Here is a 22,450-nt window from a genome sequence, read left to right as displayed (position 1 = left end):
GCAAAGGCTTAAGCCAAGATCAGGGCTGCCACCTGAGCTCCCAGCACCTGTTACTGGAGGTCTGAGTTAGTCTAGTTTCTCCTCTTGATTATATGCAACACAGCAAGTGGTAATAGTTGCTGTATAGAGAGTCAGTGGTAGAATCTATACAGTAGTTGAAAACAGGTCCTGGCTCATACAGTCTAAATAACCTATCAACCCTGATGTAGATCCCTCCACCCTGATGTAGACCCCTCCCTCCTCTCCCTCACACCTCTCTCACTCTCTCTCTCACTCTCTCTCACTCTCTCTCTCTCCCTCCCTCCCTCCCTCCCTCCCTCCCTCCCTCCCTCCCTCCCTCCCTCTCTCTCTCTCTCTCTCTCTCTCTCTCTCTCTCTCTCTCTCTCTCTCTCTCTCTCTCTCTCTCTCTCTCTCTCTCTCCCCTCCCTTCCCTTCCCTTCCCTTCCCTTCCCTTCCCTTCCCTTCTTTTACTGATCTTAATCCCACCTCTCCCATTGAGCATTTAAAGAACCCCCTGGATAACCCCATCCAACTGTGCCTAAACTCAGCTCTACTTTGCTTTATGCCCCAGTGAAAAAATCCAATTTACTGTGGCTTATTTGGAAAGAACACAAATCCCAAAACTAGGTTAATTCCCAAGACAGATGCTGGTAAGTAGAAGTCATTCTTCACTCAGTACCAAATTATGCCCAATTCCTTTGGGCTAGTGGGGAGGGAAATGAGGAGAAGAGTATAAAAGCAATTTCTCCTGTCAGCTCCATACTCCACCTGTCTTACTAGCCTACTTCACCAGCCAATCATTTGCCAGGAAACAAATCCCTAGACTCAATCCAGGCTACAAAACTTCCTCTCAGGAGGTTCTGGGCTCCAAAAAGTCAGACTCATCCCATACAACAGACCAAAGGCCCCCACCTAGAAATGACCCACCCTCACCTTTCTCTTCTCCCTGAGCTTAGCAGCTTCCTTTGGATGGTTAAAGCGAAACATATTGGTTCTTCCCAAGAGAATCACAGCACCTGAGAACACATAAGGACAGCAGTGAATTTTTAGTAAGCAGCAGGGTCAGTTGTCAACTACATAGCACAGATTGTGCAGTTGCACTGTAATTTCCAGTGTATTTCAGAACAATAAGGAGAAGCTTTAGTTTCAAAAGTCTGCTTATGTATGCTATTTTTAAATCTGTGAGAACTTATTTTTACAGCTGTGTGTCACAATATTCATAACAACCTAGGCAAAAGTGATAAATCTAACCTATTATGAGATTTAAAACTTAATATGCAGATAATTAGACTTCTGATTGTTTGAAAGGGGAAAAATTCAGATCTCTCAGGAGATGTAATATCATGCAAAGCATATGGTCACACATTTAGGAAATGTTTATTAGTGCTGATAAAAGTAGAAATCTCAAAGAAACAGGCTTTCAAGAGAAAACATGGCAAAATAGGCAGGTGCTGGTAGCTATGACTAAAATCTCCCTCTTAAGAGTAATGAGGAAGAAATCTTGGACATGTCTTCTTTCAAGGCAAGAAGCTGTCTTTTCCCCAAGGTTGCTTTGAAATATAGATGGATACATTACATAGTCAAGAAAGGCTCCTTTTGATTGACTAGGCTCCTTATTCAGTAAAAATTTAAAGACCAATGCCCAACGGTGACAAGTTTGGGAGGAGGAAGAAATACAGCTAGAGTAAGCAAACCAATCATTTCTTTCCTGTTTCCTCTCCCATCTTCTTAGCTTCCTCCCCACACCTTCTCTCTTTCAGTTAATACGCAGTTGGAGTTGGAATCCCAGACGCGCCCATGGAGTTTTTGCCATATGTAGACCAGGGATGCCCCAACAGACCCAATTCACACTATTTCTAAAGACAGTCCTATCAAAACCAGTACAGAGGCCTGGGAGGACATTGAGATCCAGTCCCTGGAGACCTTTAAAGAAGCTGTATGACAAAGAAATTTGTGATCATGGACGGTGCCTTCCATGCCTGGATGTTGATACCTTCAAATAGACACTTGTGTTCCCTCTATACCTGAATAATGACCAATTTGTGAAAATTCTGAAGCCTATCATGAAGAATGGCTATTGCCCAGCACCTAGGTGATGAGTGCAGCCTGGAATAACTTGAAACAGACTTGTGATGAAGACCAGGGATGGGTGCTCTGGACAACCACAAAACAAGAAGTATGCCACTGAGTGTAGGGGGCCTGGGGGAAGGGAGGAAGAAATTGGCAAAGCCTTGCCTAAGAGGATGGTTTGCTATGCCTGGGACTGAGGACAGAGTCAAGTCCATTCAATTTTACACAGGATGTCTGGAACAGTAGCCAGAACTAACAATGGGTAAAGTGGAAACAGACTGTGAGAACCTGGAGACAACAACAAAGAATTCTGATCAGAGCTCACAAATAGGTGGGCAATAACAAAACTCAGCCCATAGATATATTCTCTCCATCCCTTATACAATATCAAAACCAAAAATATTGAGTTGGCGTTTGAAAACCTAGTCCTCTGACACATAAAACTCCAGGTTTCTTTCTAGCATCCCTTACAGTTTGAATATATCTTTGTTATCACTTGGCAAAATCCCTAGGCTAGTGATGGTTATGACATTGGATAAGTCACATGATGCTGGCTGGCCATAGTGAACAGCCTCTTACTTGGATGGAACCTTCCCTGGGACTCTGTGGGTTACATCATAACCCCAGATACACATGCTGGAGCTTGAGCTAGGGAAATTGCTTAGCAAATATAGTGTTGCGATGTTTCAGGGGAGATTCAAATTCAGTGTAATCAGCTACCTTACTAATTCAGGTAATAAACACAGGGAACAAGTGAAAGGGGTTTTGTTGTTGTTGTTATAGCAGTTCTCATTACTTAGAGGAAATAGTTAATTCAAAAAGGAGAAGACAGGTTTTGGAGTTAGAACAGCAGTAAATACTATCCCTTCTACAGTTTCTGCTTATTCCCCATCATATAAAATCACATTTGTGCATTTCCCAATTATGAAAAGGCACCATTATTATAATTAAGAAAGGTGTTTCCCATGACTCTTAGTATGAAGAACAGAGCTATATGCTTCCCAAGAAGTCAAAAGTTAAGAGCCATGTCTAGTATATGTGTACATGCAATGCTCTTAAAGTTACATTAGAGATTAATAAGGCAATCACATTCCAGGTGCTAATTATATCTAATGCAATTCTTTTTTCCCTCTGCTAATCAAATGCCCAGCCATGCAAGTTGAAAATTGCTAAAATATGTTAATGGAAAGATAGAATAGGATTTCAGAGACATATTTTAAGGCACATTAAATCATTGAAAATCATCTAGCCACCCATGTTATTTGCATGAAAAACACATAAAAACCCTTTAAGGAGTTATAAAAAAAGAAAGAAAAACTACCCATGAGAATTCATTATTTCCATCTAAGTGATATGTCAACAACGTGGCCTGTAAAAGGGGCTGCATTAAAGATACCTCCCTTGCCTCTGCTATGCATTTTTTTTTCAACAAACACAGGATCAGAAAGAAAAACATTTCATTTTTACCTGATGCAGTTGTTCACTCATTTATGAAACAAATGCTTACTTACTGGGTGCTAGTCATAGTACTGAACACTAGGGTTATATCGCTGAACACATGAGCCTATACCTTGCCTTCATGAAGCTTAAACAGCAAATGACAGTGAGATAAATAAACAGGTAATCGTTAGATGAATGCAAAGCTGCAACTGCTCCTGCTGTGGTAGCGCAGGAAGAAAGGCTGACTGCAGGGGAGTGTGAGAAGGCCCGTGCAAGAAGTGACTGTGGAAATGTCCAGTGGTAGGCAAAGGTGATGATGCTAAGTGACTGGAAGACAGACATATGATTGTGACAGAGGAAGTAAGAGACATTTTTGAAGAAGGTAAGATTTACTTAAGAACAAATCAATGCTTACCCTCTCCAGAAAGTCTACTGTTTCCTCTACTCACCAAACTGGATCATTTCTATAGTTCCTTTCAAATCTTTTTTTTCCTTGGGGTGGGGAGAGAAGGGGTGTTGGTCATTGGAACTCAAGAATTGGGCACTTTCCCTGAGCTATTTTGCTCAAGATTAGTGCTTTACCATTTGAACTACAGCTCCACTTCTGGATTTTCGGTGGTTAATTGGAAATAAAGAGTCCTATGGATTTTCCTGCCCACTTTGAACTGTGATCCTTGGATCCAGACTCTTGAGTAGTAAGGATTACAGGCAAGCTTAGATCTCAGATTATTTTGAACTATGACTACTCCCTGCTCTAAGGCTAATGAGATTAACAACAAACTTTTTTCCAATATGCTTAATTCATAATTTTGAGAGTCAATTTAAACCAAAGTACAGGATAACTTCTCTGAGATTACTTCAGAGCTTGTTAAATACCTGAAGACAAATTTCAGATAGTCTCAAAAGGGAATAAGGGGAAATGGCACTGCAATTCAAAATGGGAGATAAGGCCATTTGTTTAAAAATTGGAGGGAAAAGAGCTTTATTTAAATCTCTGTAAGAATAACTGAATGCTGGTTTCACATAGGCTCTGTGTTTTAGCATTCTGAGTAAGCTGGAGAAAATAAATGTGCATTTTTCTACCGGTAGTTACAAAGTTTAGGGACAGTCGTTGGTAATATCACAATTACTACCTCCTCAAATTTTCTTTTTTTTGTGATTAATAGAAGGGTTACATTATATTCACCAGATAGAAGGTGCATAACTTCACAAACACTGATACCCTTTCTCATGACATGTTTTACACAGGGGTTTTTAATTCTACTGCAACACAAACAAATTAACTCCTTTTCTTTTTTCTATTACACGTTGCTATCTGAGTAGTATGGAGGTTGCAGTAGATTGCAGAGACCATTCCAGGCTACACTGTTGCAATATGTAAGGAAGGCAGTCCCTGTTGCATGGTCCAACAAGACACAACCTCAGAGGCCACCTGAGAATAAAAGCTGATGGTTTCTTGTGGCTCTACTTGAAGGCTCCTTTCTCTATATTTTACTTACATTAGAAAGTCTCCCTACACACACACACAAACAAATATAATGTACCGTAAAAATAGGCTCAGTGAAAGAGAGGCCATCATTCTAGATGAAACAACTGGAGAAGCCAGACTCTGGAGAGGAACATAGTATTTTCTGAAAAGCTACTGGTCACAGTAATGAAGGGCAAGAAAGTTTGAGTGTGTTTGTTTTGAGATGGAGGTTGCTCACCAGGTAGCAGAGACTGGTCTCTAACTCATATGATCTCCTGCTTCAGCCTCTAGAGTGCTAGGATGACAGGAGTACACCATCATTCTCAGCTGAAGATCTTTTTTCTTTGTTTGATTCAGGTAAAAAGAAACTGCTTGCCTGTAGTAACTATTTTTTCCAATGTAAAATAATGTTTTAATGCCTTGAATTGAACTACAATGCCACCAGTTGGGGGTCCTGATACAGGACCATAATACACACAAATGCATAAAGACAGATGAAGTAAAATGCTGTAAGGCTTTAAACTCTTGTAAACACTGGCTTTATTATTTAAGATAAATGAATTAAAGTAAGTTTTCCCTATCTCTAAAATGGCTCTGGGAAGTCATGTGGAGAAGACTACATAGTACTGTGGTAGGTAAAAAATTTACATTGAATAGCAAATGAATTAAAACAGGATGTAGCACTGCCTGGCCTAGACATGCATGACAAACATTGTACATCAATTTGATACTGCAGCAGGCATCAAAACATGCCATCAGATTATCCATTATTATTTGTAAAGAGGATGAATGTATGTAATACCTTACCAAAAAAAAAATCTACTTGGGCCTTGTCAGATTTTTTTCATTATTTACATTGCAAATACGGATTTACGACTTCCTACATTAGGTCAATCACTTTAGCCTTGTTTATTCTTCATAAAAAGAGAAATAAAATTAATTCTGGAGACAAACATAATTGATTTAAAAATGTTTTCTATTGATGTTTCCAGCTAAATAATCAATTAGGAATTATTTGATGAATTGCACATGAATAAAGTATAGAACTTTGCAAATTACGAAATGTTACAATTCATCCCCAAGGAAACCTGTAGATGCAAGCAATTGTTTGAGGACTCTAGAAAGCTCATGGGTGAGGCAGGGACTGACCGTTGTTCTACTGAAACATACCATGGGAGAAACCATGCATGAGTCCAGCATGGAATAAGTCTGTCCTTCCCAGATGAGTGAGGGAAAGGACATGAAGTAATTAGAAATGCCAGATTGGATGACAACATGACAGATTCCACTGTACTGCAAGGCAGAACAATGCTTGGTCATGCTATTAGTGACTTTCTTTCCATTAACTCCAGGTTCCCCATTCTTAGCTACACTGACGCTGTTAGCAGCAACCTCAGCTATTCATTTCTAGCTCCCATGCAGTCCAAGTTTTCAATAGCCTATTGACCCATCCAGAAAGGTCTTAAAAAAATGTCTTCATTACCTTATCCCTAAGCTCTGACCTTGTCCTTCCTTCCATGGCTTTCTGTTCTGGTCACATATAATCCCCCACTGGGAGCAAATGCTGCCCTGTTCTTCACCTTTTGGCCAATTTCCACTCAGCTGAATGGCAAGCACTTAGTCCCCCCCTGCCTTGCACTGAAAACTTAGATAATCAGTCTGGGACTTCAGAACCCCATGACTCTTCCATCAGTCATTCCCATCCTTGGTCTGCCATTGTTTCTTCTCCTTTCAGTCTCCAGACATATTTTGGTCGCAGCCTACACAAGTCAGCTTTCACCATATGTCATTATAATGAATTCATTCTTGTACTCCAGAATTTTGCCCAGGTTATGTTTTCCCTTTTTCAGAAGTTTAAAGCCACTCATTAAGAGAAGCTTGGGTTCTTCACTTGATTGAACATCCAAACTCTTCCCCTTAATATAGCTAGCTTTAGCTTAGATAAAATGCATGCAGCAGTTGTTTGAGGACTCTAGAAAGTAAACCATAGCCCATGGATTGAATAATATCAGAATTTGAAGTATCACCAAATAGGTAATAAATGTACTATATCTTATTCTTCCAGTGCTTCCTAGTTTGATCTAGGAGTAAACTCAAATATGGCTATCAGTATAAAACAAAAGCATGAGAAGTCCTCCAGTTCAGGTTGGACGGGGAATTGGGGTACAGAGGGTCTCCTGGCATGAACTGCGGCAGCAGTAGGGAGCCCATGAGAAAGGGGAACATCTTCTTCCACTCGGAGAAGCTGTGGTGCCCGACAAAGAGAAGCAAATTACTTCTAAATCTCTGTGCTCTTAATCCTTAGATGTGGACACAGGAACAGGCATACACAGAAGAAGCCTCTATGTTTTTAGCTGGAAGATGCAAAGATCCAAGGGAACTGGAAGTCATCTGGGAGATGCTGAGGAAGGACAGGTTTAAAGGACCGTGTGGCAGCATTTACGATGTTCCGGGTTTACCACTACCTGTGCAGATACAGAATCAATTGTCAACAGCATGCTAATGCTGAAATCTGAGCTAAAAGACAGATTGTGCTCAGGCTGTAGACTGGCCAGGGGCTGGTGTGCTGAGCTCTCTTTGGAATAGCAATGCGAAGGCTCTCAACACAGGAGCTGGAACTGGAGTCAACAGCTCATACAAGCTGATTTTAATTTAGGACCTAGACACAAACAGGTAAACTACATGCTAAAAGAGAAAGTACCAAGTAAGTGATAGAGACTTTAAATGTATGTTTAAATTTCCTCAGCATATTATCCATTATTATTCATTAATAAGGGAACAACCAGGAAAATCAAAAGTAGCATAGTTAAAAAAAAAATCAATGGGGGCTAATACCTGGAATTAAGAAAACAGAGTTTCAGAAATCTGTGGAACAAGACTGAAATAGCTAACTATCAGAATGAGGGGAAAAGTGTAGAGTATAGGAAAGAATATATATATATATATATATATATATTAAACAGTTTCCCAACTCTGAAGAACATAAGCCTAGGATTCAGAAGCTCAGCAAACTCCAAATAGGAAGCCTTCTAAGAAATCCCTGTCAAGACACACTACAAAGCCCCCTTAATAGAACATGAAGGTCAAAATGTGGTCTTAAAAGAAGCAGAGAGGCCGGGTACAGTGGGTTCACATCTGTAATTCTATCTGCTTAGGAAGCAAACAACAGGAGGAACCGAGTTTATGGAGAACCCACGCCACCCTCCCCCCACAAAAAAACCCTGTAAGATCTCCATCTCAATCAACCAAAGGAAAGCTATAAAGGGTGGCATGCACCTGTTATCCCAGTTATGCAAGGAACATAAATAGAAGTTGGCAATATCTAGACCAACCAGGTGTAGGTATGAGATATGATGGCTCAAGTGGTAGAGCACCAACCTGGCAAGCAGAAAACCCTAAGTTCAAATCCCAGACCTTCCAAAAACAAAAAAAGAGACCATTAAAAACAGACAGGATGAATAAAATAAGAAAAAAAGGGTGGGAGAGACTGGCAAGCAATTGTCTCAGGTGCTGAAGCCCACGCCACCAATAAACTGGTTTCTGTATGACTAGCTTTGGTCAGTTGTCATGCTCAAAATCATGTGCAAATGTTGAAACACAAGACTACTGGGGCCTCATCTCTAGATCTTCTAATTCAAGGGTCTCAGTGAGAATTTGCAGCTTTCTCAAGCTGGTACTCATGGAGAGATGCACTTTGAGAATCATAGGGCTTTAGACACAGTATTTCCAAAACAGTTAGGGCTTCAACATTTAAGCTATCTACTAAGTAAGCCCATATACAAACATTTGGTGTCATATTTTCAGGTCTCAAATTTGAGGAAGACATTTGTTGAGTGTTGAGAGCAAGGACTGGTGAGCCCACAGGGAAATTGACAGCAGTATCCGCGGGCTCACTGTAGGATGTACAAGGCCCATTGTAGTCACGTCACACCTTGCCTAAAGTGCTGGAAGATCAATTTCCTTTTCGAGTTCCAGTAAAACTCCTTTCTAATTTGTCACTGAACAACTCACAGCAGCCCTCTAGCAGATGAAAATTTTATCAAAGGTTCCTCAGCTCTGCTCTACAGACAATCACTTGTTCCCTCTTTCAGGGTACTTGAATAGATGCGAATATATTTTGGCACTCAAGCATAACACATTCAAATGTGCCAATGTGTGAATTTCCCAGATGCAGTTTCTGCAGCACTTCTAAAATAAGGGATGAATGTTCAATCGATCTGAGAAACCAGCAAGAAGACCAAGTGAGTCTACTGATATAAATGGAAAAATTAATTGTATTTCACAACTATCAGCTTTAAATTACCCTATTAGTGAAAGGGAAAAACATAATTAAAACGAGAGAATAGTTCCTACCAATTATACTACAATGCTAAGGTGCTTCTTGAATTACAATGTACCTGAGTTTTGTACTGCTTATGTATATATGAAAAACACAGAATCAAAGACTAAGAAGAGTTAGGGACAAAACTTCATGGTAAGCTCTCTCTTTCACACATTCATTTCTGTCATGGAATCATGTAATGCAATCACTGGAAGTGAGCTGAACTCTGAAAACACATCAACATAAAAGTATAGTCAGTGGCAGTGGTACATATTCTATATATCCACAAACATGAGGAGAAAAGCATGCCAGGCTTTGGGTAACATACTTTATGTAATAGATGTATAGATAGCTAGATATCTCAATATATATCATAGTTTATTTTTTTGGTTTTTTTTTTTTGCCAGTCCTGGGCTTGGGCTCAGGATCTGAGCACTGTCCTTGGACTTTCTCAAGGCTAGAGCTCTACCACTTGAGCCTCAGCACCACTTCGGGATTTTTGCTATGTATGTGGTACCGAGGAATAGAACCCAGGTCTTCATGCATGCTAGGCAAGCACTCTACCACTAGGCCAAACCCCCAGCCCTATATATCATAGTTTTATATATGTAGTATATACTATATATAAAATATACACTATGGTATATACTAAGATATCAATTTATATACATTACAGATATATCCACATAGCTATACTGAATATAGATCTATATATTATATAGTTACGTAGATGTATATACTATATATAGTATATACTCTAATACCAAATATACTATATACATATAGTATATATACTATATATAAAGATATAGATGTCTAAGATATAGACATCTATATCTAGAATGCTAGAAAATGTTGAGAAAAGTAATTTCCTGAAATTTAATGCAGGGAAAATGATTGTGCAACTGAAAAAAAGACAGCTGGCACAGGTAAAACATCAACAACAATGAAAAAAACACCTTTCCCCAATGGTAATAATATACTAAATTTAAATAAATCTACTAGCTGCAAGTTGTAATTGCTACATGTTGCCTGTTTTCTAGCATTAGGGCTTTGGGCTTGCTAGGTTGGCATTCTAGCCCCACAGCCATGCCTCCAGCCCTTCTTGCTGGCTATTTTTGAGACACAATCTCCTGAGCTTTTCTGTGTGGGCTGGACTCAAGCCTAGATCCATCTGCTCTCAGTACCCAGGGTTGAACCAGGTGTTGAGCCAGCAGTGAACTTACACTTTTTAAAGGACAGACTAATAAATATGAAGTTACTCAAGAGATCCATCTCCAAGAGGTTTGGCTGCCAAGTGTTAATACAGAAGATCTGACCTGGCAAAAATTATCTACATAATGGAAGGATTACACATATCCTAAAATTTACTTAAAATATTTCTTCCCGGGTAAAAACCAAGATAGGTTTTGAATATAAAAATGCTGCTGTGTTTAATCCTATTCCTTATTTATTAGGTCTTAGTGAAGTCCATATACTATTATTTTTTTTTTTTTTGCCAGTCCTGGGCTTATATACTATTATTTTTTTTTTGCCAGTCCTGGGCTTGAACTCAGGGCCTGAGCACTGTTCTTGGACTTTCTCAAGGCTAGAGCTCCACCACTTGAGCCTCAGCACCACTTCTGGCTTTTTTTCTATGTATGTGGTACCGAGGAATTGAACCCGGGTCTTCATGCATGCTAGGCAAGCACTTTAACCATTAGGCCAAACTCCCGGCCCTATTATTTTCTTTTTTTTGCTACACCCTGTTTACTCTTTAGTGAAACTTTACAAGTGCAGCTGCCAATCTTTGTGTCCAGATTTCAAACCCTGCCTGACCAAACCCTAAACTCCCTCGCCAGCAGTGCAACCCTGTTCTAAAGCCAGCATGTATTGGTCATGTTCACTTCTTTTCATTTTATAACATATTTTCTTTACCACCATGTATATTTTGAAAGCAGGCTCCAGTTCTCATCTGAATAATTCTCAGACTTCAAGGAATAATTAGACGAAGAGAATTCTAACCTTTAATTCCCAAAAGACTAGATAATTTTCCTACCCCATTCTCCAGGATAGGGTCTATCAGTAAAAGAAAAAGTTATCTTGCTGCTCTCCCACAATGCCTTGAATCATGAAGTCATCTTGCATTTCATTGCCCTAAGACTTGTTAATGGCATTATACCCAGCGTGCAGTGTTATAACACCTTCAAACAAAGCATTTTTATGTCAATTTCATTAACGGTGATACTGAATAAGCAGCTCAGAAGCATAGGAATTGAATGCCAGAGGAACTCAAGCCCATCAGGTGCATCATGGCACCATAGTAATAAAATAATTAGGAGTATCCTGTAGAGAAAGGTAAGTTTGACAATTAACCTTCAATGACAATTAGTATTACCACTATCTTAGTTCAAGTCATATATGTGACATGAAGAACAAAATTTTAGTTCTGCCAACCTCTGTTAGCTCATGTCTGTAATCCAAGCTATTCTGGAGCTGGGATCTAGAAATTCACGGTTCAAAATCAGCCCAAGTAGAAAAGTCCACAAGACTCCATAACCAGTTAATCTTCAAAAAAGCAGAGGTTGAGGCACTGCTCAAATGATAGAATATTAGCCAAGAGTAAATAGGACAAGTGAGTTCAAGCCCCAGTACCAGGAAAATAACTAACCAGAATAGACATGCTTTTTTAAAATTGACTTTCTATTTAGAAAGAAAAAAGCTTAAGATTAAATTTATGACAAACAATTCAATTACTGCATCAGAGACACATTGTATTTTGAAAAAGCTCAATCCACAAGAGGCACATAACTCTATAAACAATTTCTTCAATCTGAATAAAAAAGCTAGCAATCCCTTTTTTATGAAGAGTGAGAATAGTGGAAAAACCTCACCATTAAATGTTCAGTTCCAGGCAGTGTCCATATGCAATGGTACCTACTCTAAAGAAGCCTTGGAACCCGGAAGATCCTGTGCCAGACAGTATGCAAACAAGCACCTATAGCACACCAGGGCCAGAACACAGACAACAGGAGTCAGCCTGGAAGGCCTCCCCCTGAGGAAACTTGAAGCAGTTTGAACATGAAGACCAATAACAGCAAAACAGATCAAACCTTCACAAATAAAACAGCTCTATGGTCCTACTGACTTAAATAACTATCTGAATTAATAAATCATCAAAGAAAGCTTATTTTATTGAAAAATGAAGAAATAGTAAAATAAGAAAATCACTTTTGACCGCCATTAGAATAATAATTCATCCAAAAAAATAATTCAAAACCAGTGGAAAATGTTGAAAAAGAAAGAAAATTCATGATCTCTTAATATGTTTATTAATCAAAAGGGAAGAGGCACTATTCAAAGGGAAGCAGGCTGGCCAGGTCTAATGTTAACTAATCAGGGAACCACTCAGCAACAATGGACAGATGGAAACCACATAATGGATAGCAGGAAAAAAAAAAAATCACACCACTTCATTCCTGAAATTCTTACCCAAACTGTCTAATAGTTTGGGTGCAGATGGCTAACATCTGTAATCCTAGCTACTCAGGAGGCTGAAATTTGAGGATTTCAGGTGGAAGCCAGCTCTGGCAGGAAAATCCATGAGACTTTCATTTCCAATTATCCACCAATAAAGCCAGAGCCATCTCTCTAATGATAGAGTACTACTACAGAAAAAGCCCAAGAGACGGCACTTCGACCCTGAGTTCAAGCCTTAGGACCAACACCCATCTATGCAAAAAGTACTAGTACTCAAATCCTCGATAAATCAAGATAATTTAGCTGTCAAAGTCAGAAAAGCCCAAAGGTCACCAAAAACTTCTTCAAATTGCAGGAAGATAGAGATACAGAGTGCTTGAACCTCCCCACCCCCCCCACAAATACCTCATGCTGGATTGAACATTAGGACCCCTAAGGAACAATGCTGAGACAAACAGCAAATGGCAAATCCGCATAGTGTCTGGGAGTCAGATGCTAGTGTCCGTTCTGCAGTTGTATAGGAGTATGTCACTGTTTAAAGAAAATGGACACCCAAATATTCAGGGGTGATAAGGTTTTGTTATAGCTAGCAATTAAAATGTCACCTAAAGGCCCATGCAAGGACTTGGTCCCCAGACAGCAGGAATGGGTGAGACCTTTAAGAAGGAGGTCTAACTGGAAGGTGTTCAGAACATAGAAGGTATACTTTCTTGTTTTTTTGGGGGGGGATACCAGGGGGCGCTAACTATGAAGTGAGTGATTTGGGGTGGTGACAAGGTAGAACCATGGTGGGACATCTCACCAAAGGTCAAAAGCCACAGAACCAATTCATCATGGGCTCCAAAACTAAGGACCAAATAAAACTTGTCTAAGTTGGTCATCTCAGATTTTTTTTAATAATTTTTTATTGTGATTAATACAAGGGTTACATTATATTCACCAGATAGAAGGTGCATAACTTCACAAACATTGATACCCTTTCTCATGACATGGTCCCCATTTCCCTTCCCCCCTTCCCCCACTTATCTTGATTTCCCCCTTCCCTATCCAATTTCAAATAACCAATTAGGCACATATAAAATATATCAAATAACAAGTGAAATATTGTAACAATATGAGATAACCAAGGTATGGCAAAAGAGATGAGAGATAACATAGTATATTAAGGACAACAGTCACTCATTATATGGCTTTTGTTTCCTTATCCTGGAGGTCCTTACATTTAGTGTCATACTATTTGGCCTAATGTCTCTAGATTTTCTTCTATTGTAAATCTCTGTTAGGAGAGCCCAAGGTTTCTACTGATTATGACAAATGAGGGAGACTATTGGGCTTATGTTCCTTTGAGTCTGGCTTACTTCCCTTAATATGATTTTTTTTCTAAGTCTTTCCATTTCCTTCCAAATGGGGCAATGTCATTCTTTCTGACAGCAGCATAGAATTCCATTGTGTATAAATACCACATCTTGTTGATCCTCTCATCAACTTTTTAAGTTGTTCATCTCAGGTGTTTTTATAGTATTTAAAAAAAAAAAAAAGCTTAGCCAGGCGATATGCCGGCTAATAATCCTAGCTACTTAGGAGGCTGAGATCTGAGGATCAAGGTTCAAAGCCAGCCCAGGCACAAAAGGACCTGAGACTCTTACCTCCAATTAACCTCAAGAAAATGAGAAATGGGGCTTGGCTCAAGGGTAGGGTGGTAGCCTTGAGCTGAACAGCTCAGGGACAGCGTCCAGGCCAAGTTCAAGCCCCATCACCCACAAAAATAAATAAATAAATAAATAAATAAATGAATGAATGCTTACTAAATGAGGGCACCATTTACTTTTGAAGTTCTGTGCCATTCTTGCATCTTTAGTAAAATATTGAAATTACTCCAAAGGAATAGTGAGACAAAATACTAAACACTATACATGTTGTAACTATTCATAAAATGAATATAAACATGGAAATTAAATTATTAAAAGAAACTCACTGTGTTGAAGAGTATTTTTTAAAACTTCAGAGAAATCTTTATTTCTTTAACAGTAATAAATTTTAGATAATTACATATATAATCATGTATATTTTAACAAGACAATGGCAATGATAAAGCAGACCTCTAGCAAAACAGAAAATAGCATAATGAGCCAGTCTCCACTCTTTTATATGCATAATCGGTAATTACCTCTAAGGTACAGCACTGTTAACCAACTTACTTGTCAAAGGATATATACAAAGAACTCTGAAAAGCAAAGAACAGATACCTTGGTTTAGGTGTGTTGCCTCCATGATCTGAACCCCATTCACGGAGCACTGTGATCCGCTCAGGGGTACCAAAGTCACTGTCCCTCCAACATTCTCAAAGACACAGTGCTCACTCTCCAAGTCAAGGCCATGAAGAACTTAGAAGGAAAAACAAAGATTTTTTTTTCCCTTTAATATCATCTACAATGACTCCCAGCCATTTATTTACTAAGTTCATTTTCATTTTGACCACTCTCTCTTTTCTATGAAAGGCTTGTCAAGTTAATGTGGACAGTGAGAAAACTGAAGTTTAAGAGTTCTTAACACCAACTGATAGAAATGAACACATCCTGTGTTTCCGCAAAGGACACATGTCCTCTGCATAAAGAAATAAGTTCTGGAGTATTAACTTATAGCTTTCGTAGGGAAAAATAGTTCAGTGACTTGTCTTAAGTGCATACCACTAAGGTGCTCTGTCTGATATTGTCACCTAAAGATCACAGAAAAATAGAAGGCAGATCTGTGGATCTGAGACTTATTATGACCTCCATACTTAGCAGAGAATGCATACAATGAAGGCGGAGGTTAACAGGACTTGGCATGGATCTCTGCAGGTCCAAGAAGTTGTCAAAAGCTGTCATAGGATGCTCATCACCACAGCCTATGCCAGCTCTGATATCTCTCACTTTAAGTTGCTAAAGTTCACTTAGTTATTTCTGTGTATCTGGGTTGGGATTGTTTGAAGAATGGCAGATATGAACCCTGCACAAATTACATGATTTTTTTTTCTTTTTCTGTTTTTTTTGTTTGTTTGTTTGTTTTGTTTTGTTTTTGGAGGTTTTTTGGTGGGGCAAACTGAATCCAAAGCTTTGTGCAGGCTAGGAAAATACTCTACCACTTGAGCAGAAGATACCCCTAAGCCTAGGATTTTAGGCAGTGTTACTGGCCACTTTCTCAGAACAGCCTAAACAGCTCCCGCTCTTTCTACAGAACTGTACTATCAAACATTTCCCATCATGGGGAACATGTCTTCTTCCCATTCAGCATCATTCAGAGCTACTCCAAAGGTCAAATGCATAATTCAACTAAGCGGTATGATGCCAAAGCACACTTGACTCAAAGCACTTGAAGCTGGGGACTTCTGGGGTTTGTTTTCAGCTCCCCTGGCTCCCAGGAAATAGTAAATTTATACAGAACATCTATGATTAGCTTGATTCATAGCTTACACTTGGTAAGAAAGCAAGTTCATTACTAGCAGTTCGGAGGACATTTGAATGATTTAGGTTTTATGGGTTTTTCAAATCATTACCTCCCTGTCATCTCCCTACCAGCCCCCCATACACACACACATACACACACACACACACACACACACACACACACACACACACACACACACACACACACACACACACACACACACTCTCTATCACCAAATCCTCCTCCAAAAATTGCCTGTGTTGCTAGGAAAGCCAGAATAGGACCTCTGTTCAGTTGGAATCACTCGCTATTTCTATCTGTGGGCCTCAGAAAAACTTTTACAAAGTCCTGTAAGCAGCATCATCAGATGGGTGTATAATGTATGGTTTCATACATGTCATCTTTGGGCAGGTAGAGAACCTTCCTTGAAAAAGCCTGAAGCCCTTTTATCTTTATCTGCAGAGTAATTTCCATCCATCGCTAACCACTGTAACAAGTCTAGAATGATTTTAAGTAAGTACTTTTGAAAGTGCTGACAGGTAAAGAATGTGTGCAGGGTGGCAGAAAGGACACAGAATTTCATTTTATTCATAAATTAACTCTTCTGCAAATTCAGTTGAATTGTATTCATAATTAGAGAGATGTACCTTCTGACCAATCATATATAAAAATGTTTCTTTTTATAATTACTCAAATGTCAATCACTCCAAAGGAGATTTTTTTTTTTCCATCAAGCATGATTTTTTAGAAATCACTGGGAAGAGATCCTTGGTAAAGAGTCTTACCAATATCTTGCTCTGTTGAAGCATCTTCTCTACCAACGTATGTCTGACCTTCCTGGGAAGAAAAGTCAAGTCATATTTATTAGTAAGAACAGGAAGCTGGCTTGCTTCTCTATTTTCATTCAAGCCCAAGCTTACTGATTGGCTAATGGCTGATGGAAGGGATAAGCAAAGTCTGAGGCAGGCCACAGATATGTAGTGCAGTGAGGCATACTGAGAGTATACCATGCTGGGCCTGCACGATGACGGCACCAGTGCTGAGGCCCACTGGTCAACAATGGTTAGGACTCTGCCTTGGTATGGATGAGCAATCTTTTCTTGGCCCCATCATTTCACTGAGCTCCTGATCCTTTCTGGAAATTTTTTTTTCGTGTGTGGTTAGGGGTTTCTTTGTGTTTGAAGACATGTAATATGAGAGACTATAAAACTCAAGTGAAAGATTAAGCTCATCTTAGGTCATACATCAGGGAGAGAACATTAACGTTGTCAGAAGGGCAAGTATTAATACTGATAGGATCTGAGTCACATGCTTGGAACCAAGCCGAACAATCGAGATGGGGCAGAGTTTTATGATCACCACTAAGAACCAGGAAACTGTACATATAACAAATCCTAGTTCTAGATGATTGCAACATTTCTTCCTCAGTCCTTCTGACTTTTAGTGTCTTACCATCTCTCTCCTGAATCTACACAACAGAAGCCCAAAATAAAAGACTCATCATTTCACTTGAAAACTACATAAACATGAGAACTTCAAATACCACAGACTCCCAATGAGCTATAGAAAATCCCCAAAGGGCTCAAGAGTTTGTTGTATATTCTTTAATTTAAAAGTTGCATTCATGGCTATAAAGAATTATAATAAACCTTGTGCTAGAGTCTAAAGGGAAAAGTAGAAACAAAATTAGAATGTTCCACTTAAGCAGTTTCTACCTTCAAGTGATACAAGATGATTCCTGTACTCAGAAGGTCGTCATCAATGCCAATCAAATGAGGCAGTTCTGAATCCAAAACAACGCCAATCCCTTCTTTCCTAAGGGCTAGAGTTTGTTCCTGAAATTAGGAGAAGAAAAGAAAAGGGAAAGATTATTTTGTGGAAAGAAAATTTCAGGTTAGGTATTTTTAAGACTGTGAGTGGCAGTTAAGTTTTTATTTTAAAAAACAATGTAAGAAAATGAACGCAAAACTTCATGTGGGAAAACCTAGTAAATATGGAAAATTTAAAAGCTCAACATTAATATAAATTAAACTTTAAAGCTTGACAAACAACACTTTTGAAGTCAGTCCTACAGCTCATTTTCCTCGGCGAAAGATTCTAGAACCACGGTCTACACAGTAATCACTGCCCATTCTAGTCTCATTCACCATTAGCCCATCTCTAGTTACTATGGGGACCCGTTCTGGGTCCTAGGTGAGCACCCTGTTCCATGCATCCTTAGGCATCCCTGGACCCAGAACTACTTCCAGTTTCTGCATCAACTTTTCCAAGTCTGCTTCTGCACAATCATTTACCCACCTACACATGTTCAATCAATATCTCACCATTAGCCACTATTCCTAACACCACTCTTTTTTTTTGTACTTCATTTTTTTGTCTGACAAAATATTGAGGGTTTAAAGTTATATTCGTCAGATAGTAGGTACATTACTTCTCATATATTGATACCATTTTTCATGTTTTGTCCCCATTTCCCACTCCCACCCCCTCCCAATCATCTTGTTTCCCCCTTTCTCTTTCCTATTGCAGATGAACAAATGAACATATTTACAATATACCACGCAGCAGTCAGATACAGTAACGATATGAGATTAACCATCAGGGCAAAAAAAGAGAAGAGAAATAACATAGTACATTAAGAACAACAATCACACAAAGTAAAGCTTTTGTTTCCATATCCTAGAGTTCCTTTCATTTAGTTTCATCCTAAATGACCTTATGTACCTAGGTTTTGAGTATTGTAATCCTTGGTTAGGAGAGTCCTAGATGTGTACTAATTATTATAAATGAGAGAAACCATTGAGTCTATGTTCACTTCACTTAATATGGTTTTTTCCAAGTCTTTCCATTTCCTTATGAATGGGGTGATGCCATTCTTTCTGATGGTAGCATAGAATTCCATCGTGTATAATAGTACTTCACTTTTAACTAATGTAATATTAAAATAATTCTACTTTCTCTGTATGAAAGTTGAATAGATGCCATATCTTTTCTGAAAAATTTGATCAGAATTTCTCTTGTCAGTACAAACTGACAGCACATAATCACTTCAATAATTTAAACTTTTTTTCTGCTGCCTCTAATCAATCATTTGTTCCTCAGTCAACAAGATTTGGTGCAGGAAGTAGTATTGGTAGAAGATGTGATATTACTTTTCTATTTCACTTATTTCTTCCAATCTATTTTCATTACTGTCACCAACTCCTGCAAGGGAAAGAATCTGTAGACAAAGAGGAGAAATAGGAGATGTGTGTACCTGTCTCTGATGATAGGTTTAATATTTACTCTTTCCAGCCTAATCTTGCTACATTCTTTGCTAAAGATTTTGCTTCTTTAGAAGGTTTGCCCCAATTTCTCCACATTTTACAGTCCTGATTTCCAAGTATTTACTTCCATACAGAACTTTCTACTGTATCATACTATATAAGAATGAGTGTATTTGATTCCTTTTAAAGGTTTCCTTGATAAAATCACATAACATTAACATATTCTTACTTGCACAGATAAACTGTTATGTGCAGATGCTTATAAACATGTACACATGCTTACATCATTCTCATAACATGAGATCTGATATGAGAATCCTGGATTCATATAGCTAAATTTTCAGAGCTTATCACTGCTCTTGAGCCTGTACCTCCTTCTAGCTACTACTAATTTAATTTCTCTAGACCCTTTGAGAGAAAAATCACCCCTTAAATGTCTCCACATGTGCAATTCTCCAACTCCTTGCTCTTTGAACCTACTCAACAGAGGCTGCCACCTTTGGACTCAGTCTAAACTCATTCCCTTGGTCTTATCTCGACTCCGGACTTTACCTGCATCCATAGGCCAAGTATTCTTTTTCTTTTTAATTATAAAGGTGATCTACAGAGGGGGTTACTTAAATCAGGTAATAATAGATTTCTCTTTGAACAGTGGCACTCTCTCCCTTATTTTCTCTGAGTCTTTTTTCCCTCCCAACCCTTTTCCCCACCATGTTGTATAGTACATTTCCAAGATAGTATTTAGGAAGCATCACTACTGTATCGCTTCACCCTTTGTCCTACCACTTCTATGTACCCAAAACATAGTAAAAGACAAAACAAATCACACTTGGACATGATAAATTAAAGAAGACTAAACATTCATACAGTGAGACCAAAGGAGATTATTATTAGGAGAGGATCAAAAGGACTGAATAGCTGTGAGAATGCCAGATAGTCAGCTCAAACTTACCACTGTTACTAAGACCCATAGTTACCGCTGTACTTCTCTAAATGTCATGCCCGTAGTGTTGATGTCTGCTTTCAAAATATGGCTCAAATCTACTGACACCAAACCACCTGCAATCACCTTCCCTGTCTCAAATCATCATCACCTTTCACTTGGATTACTGCAATAATCTGGGTCATCGCTTATGCCCCTGTGTGACAGATACACAACTCAGCAGCTAGAGGAATGTCAGAGGAGGTTACTCCTCTCCTGGATCTCTTCAATGATTTCCAATTTCACTGAGCTAAAGGCCTAAGTCTTTATAATGTTTTACAAGCTTAATCTCACCTCTTCCTGACCCACATTGTCTCCTGCCTCTGGCCACTCCTGTCTAGGGAACCTTGGTTCCCGACTATTCCTCAAATGTGGTGGCTAACATTCATTTCTGCCTATTATTGTTATTGCTCCTGCTTTTGAGACCAGGGTTTCTTCTGCCACTGCTATTCCTTCTCTTCCCTGAGAATAGGATCCCTCGACCTCAGCACTACTGATCAGCATTTAACATCTGTCATTACCAAGCACTGGTGATTTTTGCCAGTGTCCCTGGTTTCTATCCACTAAGCTAATAACACCCTCCCTTCCCACAAGGTGGTGACAACCAACAATGTCTCTCAGCATTCTCATGTGTCCCTAGGGAGACAAAACAGTTCCCAGTTGAGAAACATTATCCTAGACAGACACATAACTTGACCCATCACGTCACTTCTTCATTCCTCACACAAAAGAGCAAGCATAAACCTTCCTCGTGGCAATATGTTTCTCAGTAATTCCTCAACTGACATTTGTTAAATGAATGACTGTTGGATACAGGTAGTTCAGAGCAATGCTAAAAACCAACAAAAAAAAAAAGTAAAAACAAAACAAAAGCAGAGACATGCCTAGGAGGAAAGACTGGGAAGCCTACAACTAATCAGACATAAGTGGCCCAGATCAAAGACCTCTAAACTCAGGACCTTGTGGATGGTGTTTGAATCTAGTCCAAGCAGTTAGTAAGACCTTATCTTCAAAACAAAATAAGGTAGGTGCTTGTTGTTCACGTCCATAATTCAAGCTATTCAGAAGACTGAGATCTGAAGAATGCAGCACAAAGTCACCCAGGGCAGGAAAATTTTGAGACTCTTACCTTAAACATCAAAAATCCACAAGTGGAGACCTGGTTCAAGTGCTGGAGAGCTACCCTTGAGCAAAAAAGCTCAGAGACAGTGCCACAAAAACAACAACAACAAAAAAAGCCTAGAGATACAGCTGAAGTAGAAAACTTATGTAGGAAGGAAGAGGCCTCAAATTGAATCTCCAATACCAAACCAATCAATCAGGTCCTTTGGGGAGTTTCAAGTGGGAACCTGACAAATTCCAAAAGATGGAAAAACTAAAGGTAAAATTTTAGGACTTAAGGTTGAGCTGCATTTCATTCACACTGAGTCACATCTCTGTGCTTTACAGATGTGAGGAAAGTAAAGTAACAGAGGAGCAATTCTAAATAGAGATACGCTTGGCGAATTCTTCTCCCTCCCCTGCCATGAGACAGTAATGAGCAAGGTATATCCCTGTATCTGAAAACTGTTGGAGCCATAAACACTAATCCTTTTACTCCCGGAAGAAAGTAGTATATTTGAATGGTGCTTATATGTTAACATATAGCCTGCCATTCCTTAGGTAAGAGATGTCAGAATAACTCGTCAATGTTGAAGCAAAACTAAAATCCTTCAAACAAAAGAAATCCAAAGAGGTTTGAGACAGAGCAAGACAGAGATGACTCCTGATCTGTTCCCTTTGCAGACAGAAATCCAAGTTTCAAGTGCACACCCATGCACCTGAAGTCATACCAGAGGATGATGAAATGAGGTGGCAAAAAAAAAAAAGATAGGTTAAAAAAAAGAAGCCTATATAAAATCACCACTTGAAAGAAAGCAATTTAATTTAACAACCATTAAATAGATATGCAGAGAAAATGACCAGTGCATAACTTAGTTTCAAGAAAAGGAAATGAAGCGTATCATTGTTCTTCAATT

General features: G+C 39.0%; 1 protein-coding gene across 9 annotated transcripts in view; it reads right to left on the bottom strand.

Moving 5' to 3' along the window:
- The window catches only part of Kif16b (kinesin family member 16B), a 284,469-nt gene that overhangs the window by 129,988 nt on the left and 132,031 nt on the right, over positions 1 to 22,450 (bottom strand). For all 9 annotated transcript variants that reach the window (XM_090351964.1, XM_090351966.1, XM_090351970.1 and 6 more), the window contains 4 exons: positions 17,900 to 18,019; positions 16,970 to 17,021; positions 15,005 to 15,142; positions 934 to 1,016 (listed from right to left, as the gene is read on the bottom strand). In XM_090351964.1, coding sequence (XP_090208090.1) covers positions 934 to 1,016; positions 15,005 to 15,142; positions 16,970 to 17,021; positions 17,900 to 18,019 — 393 coding nt within the window. The remainder of the gene's footprint in view (positions 1 to 933; positions 1,017 to 15,004; positions 15,143 to 16,969; positions 17,022 to 17,899; positions 18,020 to 22,450) is intronic.

The sequence above is a fragment of the Megascapheus bottae genome, chromosome 18 (assembly GCF_031878675.1).
Source record: "Megascapheus bottae isolate mThoBot1 chromosome 18, mThoBot2.hap1, whole genome shotgun sequence".
NCBI lineage: Eukaryota > Metazoa > Chordata > Mammalia > Rodentia > Geomyidae > Megascapheus > Megascapheus bottae.
This window is presented reverse-complemented; position numbering and strand designations above follow the sequence as displayed.